We start from the raw sequence: 26,285 nt of genomic DNA, 5'->3' as shown, positions 1-26,285 counted from the left end.
GAGTTCTTCTATTCTTATTAATATACAACACATGAACCTACTAAATCAGTAAAACTTCCATTGATCCAATCATTCTGACTTGCAGTATGAACATCTGACTCATATTACAGTAGTACCAACAGACACTTGCTTTTTGCTTTCTTGTAACAAAAAAATAAATCACTGTCAAAGCACTTTCTCCATTTAAAGTACAGGGTTACAACAATAAAAAAATACTGAAAAAAATTCAGCTGAAGCTTTATAAATAATTACATCATTATACAAACACAATCAAGAGCTGAAGTTGTGCATGCTGAATGAGTATTTTATTTAGAACCAGTTTATAAAAATAAAATACAAAATAATTTGAAAACAAAACTTAAAACATTGTACAAAGCCTTGATATGGTACAAATGAGAAAATAAATAATTACAACTTTATGTACAAATGACCATTACAAGGGCATTAACTCTTTATGTTCTTGGGTGCCTGAGCAAAATTAAAAGGAAAAGAATGGCTTAGAAGATTTCCAAGGAGTGGAAGAGAACTGCAATTACTTTGCAAGAGAATTTGAAGGACTCAACGTTTGTCTTCCTTAATGGTAACAAACAATCTTGGAGCTGCATTCCACTTAATTTAATCATGCTGCAGATTTTACTATTGACTACTTAATTTCTCACGGGGTGACAGCATTGTATTTTTAATTAATACACAGATTTCATTCTTTGTGGTATTGCCCAGAGATTTTAGATTAGCAGCCATTGGCTGGCAGCTACAAAAAGTCAGTACTTGTCTGAAGGCATTGCTGGTGATTTCCTTAATTTACTAGTTTGGATATTCATAGGAAAGCATTTGAAAATTGACATCTCTTAGCACAAGCACTGCAACTCACCTCTGGGCTGAGCTTATAGAAAGAAAGTTAGAAGCTGGGGAAGAATTTCAAATCTTGCTTTCTAGCCAAGGAATGTAAAGAGGATGCAGAGAAGGCTGCTAGGCAACCAATCCAAATCTCCAGTCAGCGGAAAAAGATGTGAAATAGCCCCCAAAATCCCACCTTACCTTGTGTCAAACCTTTATGACCTTGCCTGCCAGGCAGCAGATACGGGTTTAAAAGGATTTGAAGCCAGGCAGACCGAACTAACTACACTGTATCTTTTGGAGCAAGCTGGTCTGCTGTTATTACAGCTCCTTTATATAAAAGTTAGGTCAAAGATCAAGTGATCTCAAAGGAAACAAAACATCTGTAACTCAAATTAATTCCAGCTGAATTCCCACAGACAGTTGTGGACGCTCAGGGTGTCATACGAGTAACCCACTTGTGGTATTGTTTTAGAAGAAACCACTTTGTACTCCTGGCCAAAGCTGTCTCTCAGCCATAATTCTTACAGAAAAGTAGAGATCAAAAGGCATGTCATGTCATAACAGTAATTAAAAAAATAAGCATTTTCCAATTTAAAATACAGCAACTGCAAATATGATATTTATAGAGTAAGTTTATTCCTTTACTCCCTAAACAGGGTAAAAATCCTCAACAAGACCCTATACTGATTTTAATGAAAGTTTCACCTGCACAAGAACAGCAAGAATTCCCAAGGGTCCAAGCTCTTCATGTAGAGGAGAAACAGAAGCAAAATACATCAATGACATGCTAACATTTGGGTTTGTCACTATTACTGTTAAGAGAGAATGTGTTACCAACAATGGAGAGTAAAATCAGCCTACGTGTTCAAACCTGGATGGCTGGAGTAATCGCCAAGTTAACACATTAAACTTCAAAACAATACACTCCTATGCATTTTTCCTTAAAAAATGAACACCTCAAAGGTTAATATTTAAAAGCCTGATTATTTAAGCCACAGGAAAATGAGTGATAAAACTTTTTGGCATTTGACATTATCTTAAGATAATTCCAGACAATTATTACACAATCCAGGCTGACTTTTATATCATCTCTCTTTTACAAATGTTGTGTGTAGGGAAGACTGGCTTCAAGCAGAGAGCTGAGGTATTCTTCTGTGAGGTGCGTGTTTATGCAATTTGCATGTATTAGCTAAGAAATGTAAGACCTATGCCTATGTGTTGCATGTAGTCAAAACACTGAACCTCACTTCCTTTTGCCAGCATTACCAGTTACTGAAAATTGCAGTAATTGCAACCAATGACATCTGAGCCAAAAGCAAAACAGCAAACAAAACCCTTCAGTTCACTGCCTACTAGGTTAGCTAAAAAAAAAAAGAATAAAAATATTTTGCACTGTTCCACAAGTCTCAAACATAGGAACGAGCATCCAAAGCTTTTACCAGATGATGAAAGGAATCATGGATAATCATCAAGACTTTTATTTATATAATATAGCTGACCATTCTCTGACCACTCCTTGCAGTGGAAAAGGATGCAGAGAACATGCCATAGGGAATCACGGTGTTAACAAAAGACACCTAAGCAGCCCCTTGCTCACTGGAATTGAGAAGACAGGCATGGCTCTCGTCACCTCACAGGATCAGTCCTGCCTGAAAAAATTAAGATTAATATATTATAGGCCTATAATGAGAAACCAATTTGAGTTTGAGCTCTCTTTTTTTCCTCCTATTCCTTTTCAGAAGATTCCTCTCTCATTAAACATACATATAAAAATTGGAGGCACATATCCCTAGTTTGCCATTAGACCCTTTTAAGAAATTGGAATAATCACTTCTTACCAGAATTTATGCCTCTTGGTGTTCCACAAAATTGTCCAATTCATTATGGAAAAATTCTGTTTACAGGAAAGAGTTTGTACCGTAAGTCTGGCTTTGTCTACATTCTCATCAAAGAGAAAAAGAAAATTTTTTTTAGAAGCATTATAGTCAACCATTGCCTAAAAGTTACTGCAGTAAGAAGGACTTAGGGGAGTTTTGCCCAAGTGGGACTATAGGATCAGGCCTTGTAATATGGAAAAGACATAGAATCAGAATTAGGGCATAGCAAAATTATGGTAGATGAAGAGGAGATCAGAGCAAATCAAAGCAAAACAGGCCTTGGTTCACTCTGGCAAATGAATTCCAGTGAACAGGATGCAATAGCTGAGACTGTTCCTATCTATATGTATATACACACATATGTATGTATGTATACATGTTTCTATATAATATACAGTATCTATATAAGTGTATACATAGATACACTTATGTACAAATGCCTATTTATATATATAAAATCAAAATTCTGTGTTTTCCCAGCTATAGTTAATACCATAATACTACAAATTGTAAATGATAGAGCTCTTGCAAGTCTTCTTCAGATGTAAAATATTTCAAGCTATTTTTAAATATATAGGACCAGATCCTCCCCTTTACATCAAGACTGTTTAGTGAGGTATGCGAGAAAGCTTGATCTCAAACATGCAGACTTCAAGGCAAGAATATGTCCAGATTTCCCAAGACAGGATGTGGCTGGTGCCTATAATGAACACCCCGAGTCACTCCCCAGGGGTTTGCCTCCTGAATAATGGTATATAACTAGCAGTTAAGACCTCATATTGCTCCTGCCTTTGAGCAGTGAATTTTCTATGCTTACTGATCTTGCCTAAGCAGTAGATAGGTGCCTAGCATCATACAACTTGCCAGTGTTGCTCTATGGTATTACACCTTCTACTACTTTTAACAGGATTTTACTTAATTAGTAATCGGCATTTGTAATTAATAATGAGGTTTATTAATATTAATATAGATTTTTGAGGTTGCAACATAGATTATACCATGCACTATTGCAGCACAAAAGTTTGTGTAAAATGTTCAGTCTTTTCAAGTTCTATTTTAGTTTAAAGGCTTCATGCCTCAATTTCTCTAAAAAAATGCTCCAAAGTGCCAGCCACAACACAGGAAACACCATAAAGAGGAAACACGTGTGTGGCATCTGCATCTGCTACATGTCATGGCTCCATTGCACTGCCCTCCAAAGAAACGGAGGCTTGAAGAGGACAAAGCAACAGCTCCTTGAATTACATTGTTTCCCAGCTAAAATCCCTGGGTAAGCTGCTGTGTGCTATGCAGAACAACTCTAACCGGTTTGTACAATGGAGAAAAATCTTCACCGCCCCTGAAAATTTTTTGCAGATAACCCTCCGTAAACCATTCATTCACTCTGCACAAGGGCCACACACATGTACGTTGGTGTTTTTATGCAGAGTCAGTTGCATATTCAAATATTGAAGCTTACTCGGTTCTTGATGATTATACAGGCCCTCTAGAAATATTAAGCTAATATTTATGTATGAGTTGATCAGCTGACCATTACCTAACTACATTAACTGACTGCTACATTAGACTATAGTAAGCAATTCTGTAAACTTTTGCAGGGAGTGTATCAAGCAATAAAAAACTCCAGAAGAGCGGGTAATTCAAGGTAAGTTATTCACAATCACTCCTCCATTCAGGTCTTCATGATTTTCTCACTAGATCCCGTTGAATCCACAGCAAAAAGCAGCTGGGGATATACAGTCCTTTTACCTTTTTCTGCACTGAAAGAAGCCTGGGTCATCAATCATGACTGATATCTCTTTCTCTGTTTTGGCATAGTTTACTATTTTTACATTGGCAAGTAGTTCAAGTACAAGTGAATTTCTACAGCATTGATTTATTTTACATAGTAATGTGTAACAACGGACAAGTCTGTACTTTGAAGACAGCATAAAAAAATCCTTAGGTGTAATATTCTTTCTCACCTGCAAAGCAATTACCTGTTTCTGGATCCTGCTACACTGGAGAGAAAATATAAACACCTCAACTTCAGCATTCAGGCAAGGATGCATAAAGCTGGTACCTATTAAAACTGACCATGTTAATGTAGGATTAAGCTTACAAGACCATAATAAATGCTTTTCAGAAATAAGGAGAGGGGAGGAAAAATAACCACAGGCTGCCACACCACCTCAGCAAATAATTCCAGCAGTGCCCAGGGCAAAAATACCACAATGGGACCAAATTCTCTTTATGGTGTACTGTAGGGAAACATGAAGAAAACAGGAAGGAAAAGATGGAATTTGTTGTTGACACAATCATCTGTTAGATATTCATTGACTGTCACTGCTCCTATATGACAAGTATTCATAACAATTAAGAATTCACATTATGAAATAAAAATGAATAACCACAAGCCCTATTTGTAATAAAAAATAATAATACCTTTGAGTCTCTGTTCTTGTTCCCTATGCAAACGGACACACAAAATTATAAAGAAAAAAAGCAAGCTGTAAGACAAAACATTGGCTGGTTGAGAAATCAGCAGTCCTTCAATCTTGTATCAAGGTATAAAGGCTATTAGAATTTGTGCATTCCAGAAATTTTGGGAGGGGGGAATAGAAGATGTAGTGCCAAAAGTATTCAGGAACTAACAGAAAGGGAACTGTATTATCTGTGGTCCATAAATTACAAATGAAAAATGAGAAAGAATGAGTTTATATAAGCATGTACATATATGTATATATATATAAATATTTATATTATATAATTTACCATGAGGACATGCAATTATTAGTATAGCCCCTATTATACAATATAATACAAAGGAATAGGACTTTCCAATGGTACAGTTTCTTCAGAAAAAGCAGGTATACCCTACCTATTGCATTCATCTGTAGTGCTTGAAACCTGAATGAAATTAAGGTTCCACACTGTGCTACATTACGTATGGGAAACAACATACATATTCATAGTAAGGGAAAAAAAAAAATCAAATCAACATAGTCTGACAAAGCAAGTGAAATTCAGTGCAGCTCCAGGGCAGCTTTAATGCAGCATTAGAATGTGTTAGCTCAGAGACAAAATATTCCCTTTTTAATCCAAACGTATTCATTTGGCAGAGATTAAATAAAAAAGCACAGATGCTGGCTGAAGAGGCATATGACTACAGCAAGCAGATCAGTAACTGACAAGTCTCCTACACATCCAGCAGTCCCACAACAGGGGTAATTAGGGAGAGCTGGCTGCATCTTTCTCAGGCTTGTGTTCTTGTGTGTTACTATTCCGACCCACTATTCTCTTCTGAATATACCAAAAGGTGCTGTACCGTTATGTTCCCTACAGAGATCCTGTAGAGCACAAGAGATTATTAAGTAACTACCAAACAAAATTAGAGGAATTAGACACCATGGACTTTACTCATGGACAACGAAGCTTGGCTACCAAAAAAAAAATTGGGCAAAAGAATGAAAAGAATCCAACAAAAAAGTACCTCAGATTGCTTTCTATGTGTTTTGCTTTGATGACTAATATTCTTACCCAGATTCTGTATGGGTGTCAAGTATATTTCTGTCACCTATAACCTACCAAGTTCATGAAGTAGACAATCTCCTCATCTCCATTTCAGCTCTCCTGTTTTTATAAAACAAATGACGAAAAAAGCAAACCTTGGTTGGTAATCATCTCTGCATGGTAAGATCAATTGTTTAAATGATCCCTAACTAATGGAAAAACAAAAGCTAGCAATAACAAGGGTTCTTTTTGCAGTTAAGGGGAAAAAAAGTGCTTCTGTTTTCTAACTTGTTTTCTAATTTATATTGCAATTTATTGTAAATCTGCAACATTCAGTGAAATGGAGACATCTCCTCCTTTCTCTCACTTCCTAGACAGGAATGCTTTTCCAAATTCTACCAAACACAGTTTGAAGAACCCCTACTATGACTCTCAAAGAAGTGTATGAGACAGAACTGAGAATTAGCTTCTTGGATCCTAATCAGTACTAAACAAGTAAGAATATAGCTATAAAAATACCTTGGTAAGTGTTAATATTAATTTTAAAATGTCATCAGTGTGAAGAAGGGGCAAGGTACCTTCCTTAGGTAAAAAATCTGTGCCATGGTAGACGGGACAAGATGAGCACTGAGTGACTCAGAGATGTACGCAGCTCAAAATAGAAGAGACTTACAAGGTAGAAATACCATCATCTTCTAAATTGTGTGCTTTTTTAAAACTGCAAAGACATGCTTGAGCAGTACTTATCTCCCAAGTGGTGACGTCATTTTGGGAATAACCGTTTCAGGTTTTCTTACATACTCCTTCAGTATGTAAGGCCTTAAATAATTAGGCCAAATCTTCTAGCTAGGTGAACTAAAAACATAGAAATAAATACCCTTTTAAAACACTCACCGTAGAGATATTTTCAACTCTAAATGCATTGCACCTCTTTGACTACCTAGTCATTCTTACCCTGGCCTCTACTTTCCCTCTTGTGGATCTGCTTGCTGCCTGCTCTTAGGCAATGCCTGGCCACTTATTTACACAGTATGCTTTCTCATGAATCGTTTATGATGCTTACTTTCTTTAAAAAGCGCAGATTCAACACCGTTTTTTTAAATATACTTTTTTTGATTATTTTTTTAAATACACAGTACACAGACACAACATGCATCAGATTTAGGAGGAGGCTTTATACCTGTCAAGGCTCAGTTCCTATCTGCTAAGCTTAGTGGTTGATTTGCTCTTTCCTGTGGGAGTCTTAGTGTTTGGGGAATGGTGGAAGGAACTGCCAGATCCTTTCAGACCATTCTTGCTTGGTTTGTTGCAGCAGTGCTCTTGTTGGCAGGATCTCCTAGAAGATGAGGAGCCTGAATGGCTAGGAGGTGATTTACTCCTCCCAAGATGTGGGGAGGAACTCCTCTGATCATGATGGGGTCTCCCAGCCCGGGACGGAGAAGAACTGGCAGTACGGGGTAAAGAAGAGCTCCTAGGGGAGGCACTGGGACTGCGTCGGGGGATGACAGGGCTTTTGGGTGGTGTTTTTGGACTATGTGGAGATCCTGGACTCTTACACTGGGTAGAACTCCTTGGTCTTTGAGATCCATTCTGTAGGATTTGAGCCAGACGAGAGATAAGATCTGAGTCCGAGCTGCTACTCCCTAGGACTCTGTACCTGCGTAACCTTAAGAAGAAACGAAGAAAGATTATTTCTGTTCCCATCTATTCACTAAAGTTCACATAGAAAGAAACACAGTACCACTAGAAACTAGGGATGAGCTTATATTGCAGACCAGACATCTGGAGCTGAACTTCGCTATAAGGTAAAGGTGTTCGGATCTAGGTTTTGGCTTCTGTGCTGTTCAAATCAACACAGTATTTATATTTGCATAAACTCACTCACATAAACAACCTAAGTGTTTACAGGATAACTGAAATTTGCTGGTGGTGCTGGAAGAAGGACGCTGAAGAGCAGTGCTTATTGCCTCTGATTCGGAGGGGTACATCCATTCACATTACTGTATCAAAATTCTCCTTATCCTGGTAATGTAGGCACTGAAGAAACTAGATCATGGTTGTCTGTATACAGAATTGGCAAAAGTGGCTTCTAGAATTCACTCTGCCCTCCTTTAATTAGTTGTTTTTACTTAGTCATGATCTGAGCATAGCTAACTAAGTCAACACTGATGTCTGAAATCTCCAAACCCAAATACTTAAAATGTCTACAATAAGAAGCGTTTAATTTTCAAAGGGCTGGATAGGACAGATCCTATTGATTCCTCTGGGTTTGTGAATAACCAACAATTCCAGAACAGTGACCCCACTTTAAAAAAAAAGTGTAAAGATTTAGTTATAGATTGACAGGTTTCAAAATACACATCTATTGATGTACAAGGTTTAACAATGAAGCAGGCTCATTCTTGTGCAACAGCCTCTCCTCATTTGTTCAAAAATGTAAGATTTCTCAGAGAATTGAAGCCCAGCATTTTTTAAAAATTAAAGGATGGAACTTCTACAGGATTACATGCTGCACAGTAACTGCAGTCTAGCTCAAATCCATTTTCAACCTGAAAACCTATTTCTATTTTCTCTGCATTACCTAGCTTCTACCCCAGGTCTAGTAGGCGGTTTTCCTGGTGGTGGCCGAGGAAAGAACTGAGCTGAACTTGAATTGGTGACTTGATCAGTGGTTGCCCAGGACACTGGCCTTGGAATCTTGCTTTTTCTGGACTGAGGGCTACTTGGAGATAAAGAGCTATCTTCCGTCTGCTTGCTGAAATGAGAGTCCAGTGTCAATCTAGAAAATGAGGATAAGACATCATCCTCAGAAAATGGTACTGGAGCAGCAGCCATTTTTTCCTCCAGTGACTTATCAGAGGCACTTGAGAGGTCACCAAGGAAAGATTTGAGCTGTCTCTTTTCCATAAGTAGTCTGACCAAGTCTGTCTGATGGGCCTTTTTTAGAAGAAGCTTTTCCTTTGCTGAAACAGGAGAAGAGGACTCCGATGTTGAGTCTATCTCTTGTGCTAACACTGGGATTCGGCTCTGCCTGAATACAAAAGGAGATTTAACTAAGTCCTTCTTAGATCGATGAGAACTCTCATTTTCTGAAATGCAGTGGAATAACTCCCCATTTCTGGGAGCATTTTTCTCTTTTTTGTCCTCCTGGTGCAAAAAAGTAGTAAGAGCCACCTGGTGGCATTTCAAGTCTTCGATATGGACTTCTTCCTTATTAGAATGAAAACCATTTTCCTGAACTGGTGCTATTTTGCTTGCCTGTCTATTAGCATGTGGGTTGGTAAGTCTTGAGGGAGAAAATTCTGATGTTTTAGGTGCTATCGACTTCAGAACCTCATCTTGATTTGGCACCAAACAGACGGGCCTTGGCTTTGATTCTTCAGTGGCTTCAGTATTCGTTAGAGGTTCCTCCTCTGCAGATTTTGAGTTTCCTGGCAAAGAATTCTGTTCTTTGCTTAGCATTTCAATGGCGTCCTCAGAAACCACTGGAAGCCTTTCTTTCTCAGCCTCCTCTACAGGAATATTTTCAAGTTCTTTCTCTTCCTGTGTCCCACTATGTTGTTCAGGTAGGTCCTTTTGGCCACAGTCCAGGTCGTTGACACGTTCTTTGACAAGTCCTTCCCTGTTAAGCACCTCTTGGCTGATATTAAGTACCAAATCTGGTCTGCTGGCACTGGCTGGAAGTGTGTCTTCTGTCACACCCAAACCTGGCAAACTTCCCTTTGGAGAGGAAAGTTCCACGGTGTGTTCCATAGACTGAGCATCCTGCTCTCTTTTCTCTAGCTGGTGGCCATAATGAAAGCTCTCTGAAGCAGACTGTGTGGATGCCACTGAAGGTCTGGGTATTGTTATCTGCATTGGAAAATTAGAGAAGGAAAAGGTGAGAAACTCAGGAATGTTATACAGACAACATTCTTTAAATAGCATTTGTCATTCCATGTCTTCAAGATACATTACATAACGATTCCTATGAATCACATTGTTCAAATAATACCTAACTTCATAATTCACATCTAGATAATTAGAAAAATAGGTACTCTATCATGCCAAGACAGAAATGTGTAACAGGTAAAAACAAACATAATCTCAGTGGAAAATGTTGCAGTTACCGAGTAACCCTCCTGTAAATGAGATCCAGCCTAACAGGTAGGCTTTTTATTTATTTTTACATTAGTTTGAATACTCTTTGAGTAAGTTGTATATAAACATAAAATCTTTAACAAGTACACAACAATATTTTTAGACAAGTACAGAAGACAAAGAACACAGTGAGTTCCAGATTCAGGAATGGACTTAAATTTTAATTTAGGCAGAATTTAGATATTGTGTTAACAAAACAATTAATAAAAAACTTTATTTACCTAATTAAATATATCCATACCCATACTACCTACATTTTTGTCCAGAAAAACTTTCCTGAGTACCCAAATTTTAGCTATTACCTTCCCTATAGAAGTTTATGCCTCATTTTAACTAAGCAATCTGGTTAGGACAGGTTATCTCCTTACCTAAGGCCATTAAGAGATTCACAAACTAAATATTCACACATCTAAATCCCCTAACAGGTCTAATCCAATAGGTATGCTTAAAGCACTCCTAAAACCTATATATAGTACCAAGTTGGAGTCCCTTTGAAAAACAGTTGGTTATGATAAATGCTGCCTCTAGTACATAGCTTAATTGTTAGAGCACACGTCCAGAAATTGGGAAACCTGCACTCATGTCTCTCCCCACCTAAGGGACATAAGCCCACTTCCCCCAGTTCCCATCAAGTATGGACAAAACCAGAATGGAGTTAGCCCTCCCCATTGATGTCAGGCCACTGCACAGACAGAAATGCAAGAGTCATGAGGTCAGAGGGTGAGAGAGCACACACAAAAGTGAGAGGAGTTTTACCTCTACGGCCAAGGGAGGAACATACTCTCATGTGAAGTGGAGTCCTAGAGTCTGGTTTATACATATTGGATTAAGTCATTTGGTACAAACAGTAAAAAATCAAGGGGCTACCCTTACATCTTTCTCTATATGGACTGAGAGTTCAGCTCCTTTTTCTCTGGTGTTCTTTAGCCTCATGAATCTAACACAGTTTGAGTTTTTTGTACTCAACAGAAAGTGGAAGACTGGAGTCTGGGTTTGGAAATAGAGTCTTTCTTGATGCACTTATGGCAGAAGAGACAACTAGTGGTAGCCTATTACCAGTGTTGCTGGGATTCTGCTATGTTGTAAGACAGATTTCACTTGACCTTGTTGCAGAAATTATACATGCTGCTGAGCTTAATGGGCTTTTGCAACAGCTAGTACATTGGTACTACTGGGTGGTAGAAGACAAGCTCATCTGTCAGGACCCATACAAATTTATATTGTGTACTCAAACTTTACAAATACAGAACAACTCTTCAAAATAAGAAATGGGAACTGACAGTGAAGGAGATATACTCAGATTTCCCATAAGAGTATAACAGCTTAATTGAAATTCTTGCTGATTTCTTTTTTTTTTGCATTTTCTTCATAGTCCTGTATAACAAAATTTCCATCATTATGGGTGCACATTTACCTCCATGAAACACAAACATTCAGCTGATATTATGAATGGTTCACTAGAACAAAACATGAAACACAAATCACAGGCATAAAGCTGAATTAAAGAGGTGTCAATTGTTCATGTTAAAGAAATTATTTTTTCACTATAAAAATATATTCTGAATCTCTCTAATTTACCTAATGCAGTTTTTGAACCTTAACTTAAAAATGTGGAATCATATTTTTGAGAAATTTGGAGAAAAATATTTTCTTAGTTTTATAAGTAGGATTAGCTGTTAGGCTACAGAAAGTGGTATTTTTCACCGGGGGGGGGCAGAAATGTAAGATAATTGAACTCTTGTTTTTCCCAAGTAGACCCAAGCTGTCTGTAGCATCTTCCCCAAGTTGAGTTTTATTGAAATAGGGGGGGAAAAAAAACCCAACAAACAAACAAAAAACAAAACCCAGAAAAAACCACTGAGACCTGCAGCAAGAGGCTACTTTTTGTCTCCCTAAGAATTTGTTTTCAAGTATGGGCCAATGCAGTCCCTTCATGTTTGCTGAATTAAAATGGTACATTGAGAAACGAACTGAAGTTACTTCGTTTCAGCAAAACAGTCCTCCTCATCTCCTCTTACTCTCAGTCTGGGTTCTTTCCTCTGAAAGAAACACTACTTCCCTTTTGAGTTAGAGAAGTCCTTCTTACTTCAAAAGCTTTCTTGTGAGGGAATCCAAGCACATCAGTTCAGCTAAAGAAAGAACAGAGGAAGTAGAATTTTTTTAAAAAGCACTTTTTCACAATCAGGTCAATTAGTGCCTAAATCTTGAGTGTTAAACAAAAACAGTTTAGCAAGCACTCTGCACAGAAAGGAAAAGGGTTAAAAATGGAGAAAAAATAGGAAAAAAGGTCCAGGAAACAGGGCAGCTACTCCATAGGTTTCCATACATCTCTAGGAAGTTGCTCTGATGCAACGTATCTCCAGGTATCATTCATTGAAGGACTCGCTTTCATATGACAGAGGAATATATTTTGGCCTGTCACACAAAAATCATCAGATCTCTTAGAAATTCGCAATTACAAGTTGGGTAAAAGTGGGTTCAGGAAATTTTAATGCAATATTGTCCTTGGAATAGCAAGTTCAGATTTTGGAGAGATCACTTGGGCATTTGCTGTCCACTCAGCTCTGTCTCCAGCTTGTTTCAATACCCTGTTTTGCAGGGCTGCAGATGGTGTCTCCAAAGTAAGGAAATCTGGTAAAATATTTCCTTTTCCAAACTCTTCACTTGATGAGCTAGTCTGGTTGCCAATTCAAATAACCCAGGAATCAAAAAAACAGAGTTGTCTTCCACATATCTGAAGAAGGATGGCTTCCCTTAGAATAGAATGGTTCTGGTGTCCTCTCCATTTTCAGAGGTAAGACAACCTTCGTTATTTGCTTTTAGGAGGTTATTTATCTTCTTGGTATATTTCCAGAAGGGCTGCAATTGCATTTAAATCCTCCTTTGCTTAAACATGTTTATATGGAAATTCTTTTCCTTGTGACACCTCTCTCATATGTCAATTCTCTGTTAGGTGAAACCAACTTTGATCTGAAATTTATTTACATTTTTCAAGAGACTTCATATGCTTTGCCACATCTGGGGAGAGAATTTCCTAGTCTTTCAGGCCTATCTTGGCCAACCCAGATTTAACCCTTACACCCAAGAAATAGAAGAGTAAGCTTGTTGAATAACCCTACAGTAGAACAGGCAGGAGCTATTTGTGAAAGAAAAACACTGAACAAGTGGAGGAAAGAAAATGATACTGGATGACTATCATCAAAGACTCAGTACTACCGAGTAGTTCACAGTTTCAGAAATGGCTTTTTGAACACATATGTCACTTTCTTGATTTGTGCTCACTAACAAACAAAAGTTTGTTTTCTCAGATGGTCAATAAACCTCTTAGTAGTCTTCTCAAAGCACAATTAAATTATATCCTTGTTGGGCTTGACATTTCACCTATATGTACAAGAAATTTAAATGGGTAATCATGCAGAAGTGCCTTTCATGCAAGGATTGCTACAAATTCTGGTGCAGCTTTAAGAGAGAAACAAAAGACCATGGCCGATTTTTAAAAAAATCTGGGAAAGTGTAGGAGAAAACTGAACTTGTATAGAACTGAACCCTGTTAAATCATGGAATGGTTTGGGTTGGAAGGGACCTTAAAGATCACCTAGTTCCAACGCCCCTGCCGTGGGCAAGGATACAAATGCTTTCATTTGGAAGAACTTGGATGTAATAGTCAATTATTGAAGAAATGGAAGAGGCTTGTAGACAATCCTCCTTGTAAGATTTCTTTAAGTAAAACATCAGCTTCTTTACAAGGCTGGCCACTACAGATAACTTCATGATTCACACTACGCAGGATTTTAAGTAAAAAGACTGGAGGAAGTTTTGAATCCCTTAAAACAATTTAAAAATATATATATATATAAACATGTAGCCTTAATAATCCCATAAATAGTCTCTCACTCTCTTTTTTGTGAAACCTTGCAAGACAGAAGTTATCATCAAGGAGTCTGAAGAGGTCTGATCCTGACACATGCAAAATACACCAATTTAAATTATCATTTAGTCTAATTCAGGGAGATGGAAATCTCAAGGTTGTTCAATACATATCTAGTTACAAATCAAACAATACATGGCCTCATATGTAAAATTAAAAAAGTCCATCATAATATAAATAATCCTCATACTTTCTTTTCTCTGCCACTAGTTAAAATCTTATCCTATGAGATTTCTATGGCTAATCTTGTCGTTTTTGTAAAACACTGAACCTGAGGAACAAAGATTACAATGTGATATGGGCAATTCATCCAAGAAGAAAAATGTGGGGAATATAATTTAAAATGCTGCCTCTCAGCTCACTATGATAATCAGTTTATAACACTATCTACCAGATTATCACAATTCCCATACTTCAACAGAAGTTATGTGATACAGCAGATTACTGAAAATGGCTGAGACAATATATGGAACAATGAATTTGATGTTCTCCTTTCACTCCAAAACATTTGAATGAAATTATTACCACCATGTTCTTGAATCCTGTGGTCTTCCCTAATTAATTTCTTAATTCCTTTCTGATTTGTCAAATTAGCACTTGACTGAGACGAGAAATTAGACTGCATTTTCTTCAATAAACTTTACAAGATGGTCAGTGGGATGTTAAGAAGGAAAAAGAACAAAACAACAACAACAACATAAATATCTCTTGGACATCCTTTATGACATTTGACAAACTTTCCTCCCTTTAAACCTTTGACAGGCTGCAATAGCAAGTGATATGCTTGGATGAAATCCTCTATGAACATATAGAGCAAATTGCAGAGGAGTGAAATATTGAGTTTTTGTCTGCAAAGTTGCTAAGTCTGAAAGATCTAAAGGTGTGAATATGGATTATTGTATAATACCAGCAGGTAAACATCTGACCTCTCAGCAATAGCTTCTTCTCTCCACTCACGCAGTCTGTTACTTTTGCAAGCATGTCAAGTGCTGTCAGGACTTCAGGCTTCTTAGAAACACAGTGTACAGATCTGTTGTTCAGCTAATCCTGTCATTATTTGTAACTTCTCACATTAATAAGCCATTATCATACTACTTGGCATTCTGAAGACACTTTACCTATACTCTTCAGAACTTCTTTCCCACCTTAGTAAAGTTCGTGTATCTATGAGAACAAACCTCATGTATCTTTTCTCTTTTCCCTGCTTCTCTTTTTTATCTATTGTTAGGTCTATCACCTACGAGGAATATGGCCAATGTTAGTATGAGTCTGCAACTTCTACAATACCAAAAAACCTCCCTGAATCTTTCCAGTTCACTGGCTTGCTCTTACTTCATGAGTTTTTCTTTACTTACGTCACTTAATTTCTATTTCCTTGCACAACTATATGCCTCTGCAGAGAAATGTGAACTGCAGTTTGTATGGAAGCGTAAAGGGTATGTTAGTGCACTGTCCTGTAATTTACTGCCAGTGTCATTCTCATGTGAATAACCCACTGCTATGTTTACACCTCTGCAGGCAACTCACCTAGCTTACTGTTCAGAACAGCCCTTCTACTTTTCAAAATCCTCCCTATTTACTACTATCATTCCTACTGACTTTAGAGTATAATCCTTTGTATCTCTTAAATTCCCTTCCCAGATTAAATTCACAGCGTGAAGAAGTTAATTATAATTAATTATAGATTTACTAAACTACATTGGCTATTTCTACAGATAGACTAATATGGGGATAAACAGGGGAAATATATGGCTGCAATTCATGGTGTTATGGAACATAAGACCAGAGATTATTGTAAGTTTTGATAGCGAATCCCTTTCAACAGTCCCATATATATGGTACTGCAAGCATTGCAGGCATTTGTAGTAACTGGTAGTCCCCAGGATACTACCTTCTGTTGTTAAAAATTCACACGACAGGCCCTAATCCTAAACTAAAGAGAAGTAACATATGAAGGCTTATTTATATCTATATGAAAAGAGGAGCATGTTGCTCTCCACAGCTCTTCAGATATATTCTTTCTGTTATTCTATAATGTTAATTTTTGCATTGATTTATATTGAGGTTGCAAGAAATGGGAAGAGGATGGAATACAGATACACAGCTGTGAATGTACAAGACAACTGTGTTTTCATATTCTCTAATGTGATGGGTATCTTTTGAGGATGAAGAATATATATAGATCTGTGTGTACAGTCTTTCTTTAAGGCTTATTAATCATTGCTTAATTTCAGTATTCTTTAGATATCTTCCCTTTTCAGTTATTCCTACGCCACTTACGAGGTAAAGGAAGATTTTTTTGTTCTAGCATAAACCCATTTCCTCAAACATCCAATAGGGCAAATATTGATTGCTCTAAAAGCAGTATCTTTAATTGCTTTTAGAGAATGACTGCCATTGTAATAAGTGGCTAATTAGTCTGGTAACGTGACTAAAACAAGTACTCATTTAATTTGAAACTTGTTCTACATAACACATAAATCAGTTGAAGAATATTTTTGAAATTTACTTACATTGTTGGAGAACTAGGAAGCAGCAGCGCTTACAGACTATTACTTCAAAACACTCACACAATACTCCTGTCATATACTCCTATTAAAAATGGGCCGGTATTGTAATATTTTACTTGAGTTCCACAGAGGCAGTCTGTTTCTAACAAAGAAAGCATGAATTTGCCTTAATGCACAGTTCAGATATGTGAAAAGATGGCAACTGAAGCCTATTTCACCTTCCCATCTCATGCTATTATTTCTGTCTTTACAGAAGCTGAATTCCTACCTTACCATGGTTATTTTCTGAAGTCACAAAAGATCCAGAGATTAAGAACTATTTTCAGAAGCTTGGCCACTTGGAGACTTTTTCCTCTGGAAAGCTAGAAACTACTGATTCCATGAGGATGGTGGTTTCAGTAACAAAGCCAGTGAGCTCATATCACACTTAAAGTAGCACAATATACTCAGCATTTCTAAAACTAGATTTTATAAAACATCTAACAATCTTCAATAGGACATGAATTAGTTCTCCATGAGAGGTTATGTTCAAGTATACTTAGGGACTCTGCTGCTCAAGTATACTTAGGTACTCAGTTAAGAAGCAAAATAAGACAAAGTAAGACTAAAAAAAAAAAGACCTACAAATTAGAAGGTTCCTCCTCTAACAGTGGACACATTAAGTACAAAATGACATTTATTTATTAATTAATGGTGCAACCACTTTTGATATATAAAATGCAGTTAAAATATTTTCATAGCTATTATTATCATAGGTAATAACAATGTAAGCATCTTTAAGCAAACCTTGTTTTAGCAGCTAGCTGAGAGAAACATATTAGTATATATTTTTCTTACTTTAGAAACAATTTTTACTTTTGAATAATCTTTTTGAAGGTAAGCTCTATATTAATATCTGTCCCTGCAGAAAGAATACCTGCAATTTTCAGAAACAATAAAAACACAGGCTAATACTTCCTCAGGAAGACCCTGAACTCTCATTTTCAAAGCCACATTATACCTTGTTATTAAAGACCAGTACTTTTTTTTTTTTTTTAAACACAGCATCTTCTTTGAAAAAATAATTTGAAATGCTCTATTCTAAACCCAAGTTCAATCCAAGTAAATAGTCTTTCTTTGTCATGAAAAAAAGACATACACAGAGACTCTCAATCACATAAAACCTGCTTTTATTCGTAATAGCAGTGGGGTCTGACTACTACTCTTTGATAAATTCTGAATATTCCTCTCCAACATATCAATTTCAATAAAGGATCATTACGAAGTATCAGGTAATTCATACATAAGATCTGCCTTAATACCCATGCGCAGATTTCAAATAAGTCTATTTTTTCTGTTTGTATCTGACTCCTATGAGCCAGTGTCTAATTCTAGGTTACTGCTGTGCTATATTTATGCTTCAGTTTTGCTATTTACACTATATTTTTTATTTTTTGTAAAGGTAAAAGTACCTTTCCTATTCAAAGAGCAACCCTCTAAAAAAAAGCTACAACAACACACTAAAAAAAAAAACCCCAACAAAATTAAGAGTCTTTCTGACTTCTGATCATACAGTCAGACAGTGAATCCACTCATTTGTATGTTGTAATAAACTAAATCCAGTTCTATCCAGTTACAAGATTGGTACTATATAAGCACATTGCCCACAGTTGTGTTATGCTTGCAAGGGAGAGAATCTGTGAACATTAAAATTTCCATGGATGAATCAAACATACTGGAAGAACTGATGAAACCCATATACATGTGTGCAAGTATAATTTTAATAAAAATTCTAATTTCAGCAGGATTAAAATCACTGTACACATAAAATTTCACTTTCAAACTTGAAACCCAGATTAAAATTTTCTTAAAATCTCTCCTCAGAATCGTCAGGATCTGTTTGAAAGCATTATGGGTTTTCTCAAGCCCACAGTGCACTACCACCAACAGTATTTGTAATTCACATAAAGAACTAGCTGCTTTCAGTCTGCTTATAAGCATGCTTAATAGTTATCCTTTAGAGAAGGCAGACCTCCAGATTGGAGTCTTATCTATAGTAAGGGTCCTTCTCTTTTCTTACAATGTTTTTTTATATATTCTCTCCTCTGCACATGAGGTTTTATAGTCACAAAGTTTGCAGACACAAAGATGCAATTAGAATCCAGCCTATCGTTTAAAAACAAAATACCTAAAACTTTTGGCAGCCTGTTATGTTACGTAGTTTTGCCTCTGTGACCAGGAGTGATGATAAATGTAAAGCACAGTTCCATGAAGTAGTTACAACACAGCTGATTCCATCCAAGCACTCAAGTGATTTACAGTATAATACATGCTGCCAGTTAGGTATTTAAGCTCCTTAAAAATACCTACAAGGGCACTATCAGTTTATTCTGATTCTGTTTCAGTTGCTAGCCTGGTATTATTAAGATTGGATATACCAATAAGGTAGTGTCACTTTAGCCAATTTGTGAGATCTCTACATATATCATGTTCTGTGTTTAGAAGCTGCCTGGAAGCAGTCAGAGCAGCTATACATTTGTAGCTAGGTAATAAGTAAACACATCTACCTGTGGTTCATGTAGAGCAATAGTGTTGAATTGCCAAATAATAGAAGTTTTAATAACGATGTGAAACTTGAACCAGTTTAAAAATTACATAGTGGTAGCTTAGAAATATTAGACCTCCACTTAGCGCTTGTCCTAATTTTAGTGGTTTCCCTATTGTAAAAAGTTCTCTCTTACTTCCATATGACATATCTATCTAACCAGGAGAAAATGGTAAGATGCTGACAAATTCACAAACTCCAAATAAAGATTTTTTTTCCTGTAATTCTAGTTGGACGAGTATCATATGCAATTTTAATGATAGCAGACAAAATATTTTAAGAGAGAAATATATCTTAATTAAAGATTATCTTATGGATGATATTACAGACAATGTCTGCAAATATATATATACAATATTTAGTATATTAATTGGATCAATTATACCTTAATTACATGAGAAATAATCATTAGTCCTTGGGCATTATGCTCTGAATTGTAACCACCTATTTATTTCAAAAAGATTGCTGTATGAATTGTCATCATGGAAACAATTGTTGACCCCAGTTGATTAGCTCTCCATGGGAAATCCCACAGACCATTTAGCTTTCCTGAAACATCTTTACTTATTCTATGTTAATGAAATTATGATGCTAGAAAAACATACTAAATCACATTATGTTTGGGATAAGATTGGCATTTAAAAGAAATTTAAAAAAATTGACCACTTCAAGGACAGACAAGAATAGGTGAACCATGTGGTTACGAATTTTGGGAATCTTAAAAGTACTGTGGATTCCAGAAAACACAAACATTTAAAACTATTAATAACTTTTTATAGGTTTTTTTTTCTACATGATCAGTGTATGTGGATGCTATTACCAAGGCCAATTTATCGTCCTGACCTTCACTATGACTTTTCTCCTGCTTCTGATAGAGAAACCTGCAGAAGGAGAATGGCCAAGATGGTTCTGTCACTAAAAATGGATGTGTTCTCTTCAGGAAACATACTATTTGAAAAAAATTAAGATGTTCATACTGACTGCTTGTCCTCAGCAGTTAATTCCTTAATTTACAACTTGGAAAGTTTCCGTTGAAAGAACATCTAACCTAACATGCTGTAATTTTTAGTTCATCTTTATACCAAAGGCAGATGTGAAAAAAGCACGCCTGAAGAATTTCTCTCCCTCAGACAAAAGACCCTATTAAGCCTCAGAGGCAGCATTTAGATTTCTACGTATCAAGCAATTGCCTCTGCCACTTGGATAAAAACAACAAATAAAACTTTTTACTTGTTTGCATTAGAAAAAGAGTGTGTAGATGAAAATTGTTCAAGAAACATCATGATCAATATAAAATCCAGTTGCTTAAAAGAATGGGAGTAACCTGTGAGCTTATATGTGTCTTCCAGACATCCTCTTTTTTCTTCTAAAATAGTGCTTCCTGATATTCCTCATTCTATGTATTTTTGTATGAAAAATCCACATACTCCAGAGAAACTGACTAATGAAGAAAATAATGACACTGTAGCAATGATCATAGGTCAATTGCCTTTCAAGAACCTAACAGTAACAACTGAAAACAGTAAGAATTCTCAATCCAAGCTTGCTTTTGAATCTGGTCATGAGCATTATGAAACACTTTCATTGATGATAAGTGAAGGTTGTAACATCACAGCAACTTAATTTTCAGGCTAAAATGTACTGAAAAATTAGCAGTTATTAACAGTTACCCTGTCATGAATGAGATGGTATAACTTCTACACATTTTCCCTACTTCACAAAATCAAATCTACTGTGTATGAAACAGCTCCCGTAGCTATGAGCTGGACTAACTCCTTGAAATTTCTACCTTGATAAAACCCAATGTTGTAAATGGTATTAGCAGCCTCTTGGGAAAAACCTAACTTAAACCTCATGCTGACTCAATATAGTTTCCATCAGGATAGGGAACAGGGGGGCATAACAATTCTGTAAACCCTGAAATCAGAACCCTTTTTGCTACAGCCAACTTTAACCATGTCAGCAGTAAAAAAAACAGACTCGCTGAACAGAGAAAAGCTTTTCCCTCTTTTCCTTCCAGTACACATCTATTTGATAACGTACCATGTCTCGAAACTGAAACTCTGAAGAGGATTTTGGACAATATACCCATTCCTGACATTTTTAACAGATAGGTACAATGCTAAACCAGAGTTTTAACTAGCTGAGTTCTAAGGCAATCCTAATGCACATTAAAAGTTCAAGTTTAAAAGAACACCGTAACAAGAGAGGACCATCTTTGGGGTTTTGTTTGTGGTTCTAAAAGGGATTGTTAAATGTGAAAACCAATGTAAACGTTCATCTCTTGCTATTGCAGACTAATGAAACCTGCCAAAATTAGTTCATAAAAAATGGCGAAATTTACAACATTTACGTGCACTCCTGGCTCATAAACCTAAAACATCCAAAATAAAATGACAATTATAAGGGATATGCATTCCTTCTCTAAATACCCCTTGAACATGTCAAGAAGTCTTACCTTATTCTTCCATAGGTCCCTGAATTCCAGTGAGATGCTTAAAAATTAAGGTAAATTTTTCAACTCAGATCAGTATATTATTTCTCATCTTGGATATGAATATGAATATGGCAGCTTGCATTTCCATAGCATCTTGTGTGGGAAGATTTCAGAGCATTTTGTAACTAATAATATAATTATATAACTACAAATAATTTTTAAAATGTTCCAATAAGGTAGAAATTTGAGAAAATTAAGATGTAAGAGAAAATATTTGTGTAAGTGCTAACTAATTCCGATTGCTTAACCTGAGCGACTCAGATTATCCTTCCCTAACACAATGAATAACCACAGAATCATTAAATTAAATTAGCCCCCTTGTACATGTCTCATTAAACACATCAAAAAATGAAAATATGTCAGAATGACACACAAAACTGGAATCCACCTTTGTTAAGGGCTGAATCTTATTGTATAGCAGCCAGTTTAGAAGTATTCTAGATGGCTACTGTGGCCAGAAGAGGTGTTCGCTATCTTATTGAAGAACTGGAACTGAGAAAACATAGAGAACAAGATCTGAGGTCACTGATTTTGACTGTTCCTCAAGACACAGTTACACATTTAGCACGTCTACCTACGCAATCTCTTCATACACAGCCCTGGCCAGTAGTTGCTGCACTTGCATCACCTTTTCCATTGACCTCACACAATACTCTATGCAGTCCTCTAATAAGCAGAGTTCAGAGAACTCATGTGGCTGAAAAATTCACAGAAAGAAAGAAAAAAAGGTTATGTTTCAAAAGGATTTGCTGTACAATTTGACCATGCTATAGAGGAAAAGGATGCTAATTGCACTCTAGCCCCACTCTTCAGATTCAACTACAGCCAAAGAATTCATTCTGGTTTTTGTCAGCTCTAATGCTGCCAGACTGTTTCCTTATGCTGCAAGTTGAATAACTAAGGGGAGTTGAAGCAAAATACTCCAATTCTCTTCCATAACATATATATATGGCAAGAGAGGAGTTCTCTTTAACAAACAAATAAAAGTAGACCCATATCCTAGAACCCCTCTGCACTAGTGAGCAGAGAATATACAGAAATTTCATGACCTCCTCTATCTGATGTCAAACTAGAGGAAGGTAGTTTACAGTTCCTGAACGCTTACTCATCAACAATCAGGAAAAAAAATCTCTTTGCTTGTTTTCAGGAACAAATGTTTCATTTTTTATTTTTTAATATGTGAAATTAAATTCAACAGCACAGATCCCTGACCTCAGAAATTCATTAGTTATGAATGGTGAATCAAATTTCAAACAGCAGGAAATACATGAAAATATATACAGTACCAAATATTTATACAGAGCAATATAGAATGACATTAAAATTGTTTTTAATATTTAACTGGAGAAAAGCTTTAGGTTATTAACATGCATATTCATCTTTCATGCTGCTGGAGCTTCTAGCTTGCTAAGCACCTAACATTACTGCACTGTAGAAAAGAGAAGGACTCGCAAAAGTATTTCAGTTCTTCAGTCAGCCATAAAGTACACAAGGCCTTCATTGTTGGAATGAACTAAAGAATCATGTGCTTGTAGTTTCCATAGCAAATGAAAAACTGGAAGTTAAATTCTCAACAGAGTCAGGACTTTCAAAAACACAGCTTGAAAAGGAACACAGCAGTCATGGACTTACCAGGTAAAAAGAAAGAAGAGGCTGAGAATGTTACATATCATCCTCACTCCACTCAGTAGCAGCACCTGGCACAATACCAATTCTTTTTCATGTTACAAGAAAGTATATCACTTTGCAGCCCCTGTTAATATTGCAGCTGTATTCATTTGTTGGGTACTAAGGAAGCCAGAAGACCTTTGCCAACCTACTTTCTTTGAGTATTGTGTAGATATACAGGCAAAAAAAAATTAGGCCATTTTGCATCCTGGGATACAAACTAATACCAAAAAATACTGAAGCTTAACTTTTAATGAGTTAATTTCTCCTAAGTCCTCTTCCCTAGTCAATAAGTCAGTCATCATGAAGAATGTGGTATTTTGGTATCCCATCAAGTTCACAATAATGAACATCTGGGAGCTACTGTTTGTCCATTTCCATACACTGAGGGCAGAACTATTTTTTTATATTTAGATAAAAAGCAGCCAGGAGTTGCAGGAAAAAAACACTGCTTTTTGACTTAACAGACAAAATGCTAACATAAGTACACTAGCTATTTTGATTGCCTTGTTATCACTCACCACTGATCCTATGGAAGTCTGAAAGAAGCTAATGTTGATGAATTACTTTTAATATCAATACTCCTGTGCATGCTTCACTGAAAAAAAAAAAAAAAGTCTTTCACATAGAAATATTTATACTGAAAAATACACTGGAAATAAAAGGCAACACAAAATATAATCCAAATGAAATATTAATGGTAAAATGATGATGATATGTTACGGTCTTATGCATTAATGCTATATCATACTGCTTTACCAGTCAATGCAAGCTCATGCTGCTTAGCAAATCTCAATATTTTTGTGACTAATACACAACTTATGGTTACCTCTAATTATGATTCTAAGCCTCCACCTTTTTCATATTGAAATGAAACTGGGAATACAAAACTATGGAAAGTCCCCTTTCTCTAGCGACATTTTCCATTAGCTATGACCCCTGATAATTGCCATCTCTGCTTTGTATACTGCAAGCAGTGGAACGATTCATTATTTGTTCATTCCCAAAGTAGCAATTTGACTGTCTCTAGATCTCTTTTTTCTCACGTTAAAATCATTTAAGGTAGTCTGAATTTTAATGTGTGTTCCCAATTCAAAATCCACCTGGTATTGATTATAGGCACACATTAAAAAAAAAAAAAAAAAAAAAAAAAGAAGAGATATTTTTATCTTAGTCTTGAAAGAAGCAAAAATCTTGCTTTCTAGATTTTATAGTCCATCCTTTTTCAAAAGAAAGTCCCTCTGAGGAAGTGAATCTATCTTCCAGAACATCCAGAGATGCTCCAGATCATAACCTCAATAACATCTCTTTAAATATTCCTCTCTAATTCTGCCTCTTCTAAGTGGGACAATATACCTTCCTCACAGGGTATTCCTGACTCTATTCCCGAACAAGATCCATTGTTATTCCCTAACTTGATCTTTCAAAATATTTTTTAGGATGTTGTGTATAGCAGTATGACTAGCATATGCCTACTACCGGACTGTGCAGAGCAACTGAAAATGTTTAACTTTGCAGATGACTGCTACAATGCAGCTGCTTTTATGAATACAAGGCTTATTCACCTGCTGAAGTTGTGCTTTTGAGATGCGAATGACAGGGGGGAACTTGTTGCCACAGGGAATGACAGGAAGCTGCCTACGACCAGTTGAGCGGGAGGAAGAGGAGTGGCTCTCAGCTGATTGACTCCTTGGTAAACCAGCCTCTTTCAGAGGGTCCGAGTGGATGGATAGATAGGCTATAGGGCTCATGGTGCGGAGGATGGGACTTGAAATTCTTGGAGTGGAGAAATGCAGCATATGACATGAGTTGAGCTGTGAGAACAACATGGCGGGGAAGAAAATAAGGTTTAAAAATCAATATTTCAATAATTCTTGTTTATGTCTTGCCTATATGCATTTTCTTAGAAGACCATATTCACAACTCCCTCACAGGCTAAATACTGATAATTTAAGAGGTATCTTAAGTGTAATCTTCACATTTTCCACCAGTTTTTAAAAATCCAGTATCAAAATTGAGCATCTTTTCTCTAGCTGGCTCCTACCTTCAGTCAGTCAGTAACAATCTAGTGCAAATTTAATAAACTAACACAGTCTGTTCCAAGGACATTGCATACACAAACTAGTTGATTGTTGACTGGTCCTTGCAAATGCTTAGCACATCTGTGCAACAACACTGTTTTCTGAGATTACTATTTTAGCATATACACCCGTTGGAGGCTTTACAAATGTGACTGTACAACTATGGCTATAGCACGTATATGAAGAACCACAGCTGACAGAAGTAATCAGTAAGATTAGTACTAAACAGTTTTGACGAAATTTCCCAAATATGGGGTTGAACTAGGAAACGCTGTCCTGGAGAATCCATGAACAACCGCTTCATCTTGAACTACATCACTCAGGCATTTAGGAAAACAAACAGACAAACAAACAAAAACCCCAGGAACTGTGAAGTCAAAGTGTTCCAAACTAATAATTTTGGAGAAAGTACATTTTCAAATTTGTTATTGATGATTCTAATAAACCTATAGCTTTGACATACAACTCTGAAATCAACCGATTTTTTGCAAGACCTTTTCCAGCACTGAATAAATACCTGATGGTGACACATCTAAATACCTGTAAATGAGATTGCTATATACAGTTTGCAATTCCTTGTTCCAAGCATATTTAGACAAAATCATGAAAGGCAGAGATATGGAAACTTTTTGCAAGCTTCATGAAGGTGACCGTTTCCTAGTATTTCC

The 26,285-nt window shown here is 36.4% G+C and overlaps 1 protein-coding gene across 1 annotated transcript in view; it reads right to left on the bottom strand.

Moving 5' to 3' along the window:
* Positions 1 to 289: 289 nt before the first annotated feature.
* Positions 290 to 26,285, bottom strand: part of TTBK2 (tau tubulin kinase 2) — a 100,293-nt gene continuing 74,297 nt past the window's right edge. The window contains exons 14-16 of the mRNA XM_075030625.1: positions 25,102 to 25,350; positions 8,791 to 10,061; positions 290 to 7,875 (exon numbers count right to left, since the gene is read on the bottom strand). Coding sequence (XP_074886726.1) covers positions 7,407 to 7,875; positions 8,791 to 10,061; positions 25,102 to 25,350 — 1,989 coding nt within the window. The 3' untranslated portion in view covers positions 290 to 7,406. The remainder of the gene's footprint in view (positions 7,876 to 8,790; positions 10,062 to 25,101; positions 25,351 to 26,285) is intronic.

Source organism: Buteo buteo, chromosome 6, assembly GCF_964188355.1.
Source record: "Buteo buteo chromosome 6, bButBut1.hap1.1, whole genome shotgun sequence".
In the NCBI taxonomy this organism is placed as follows: domain Eukaryota; kingdom Metazoa; phylum Chordata; class Aves; order Accipitriformes; family Accipitridae; genus Buteo; species Buteo buteo.
This window is presented reverse-complemented; position numbering and strand designations above follow the sequence as displayed.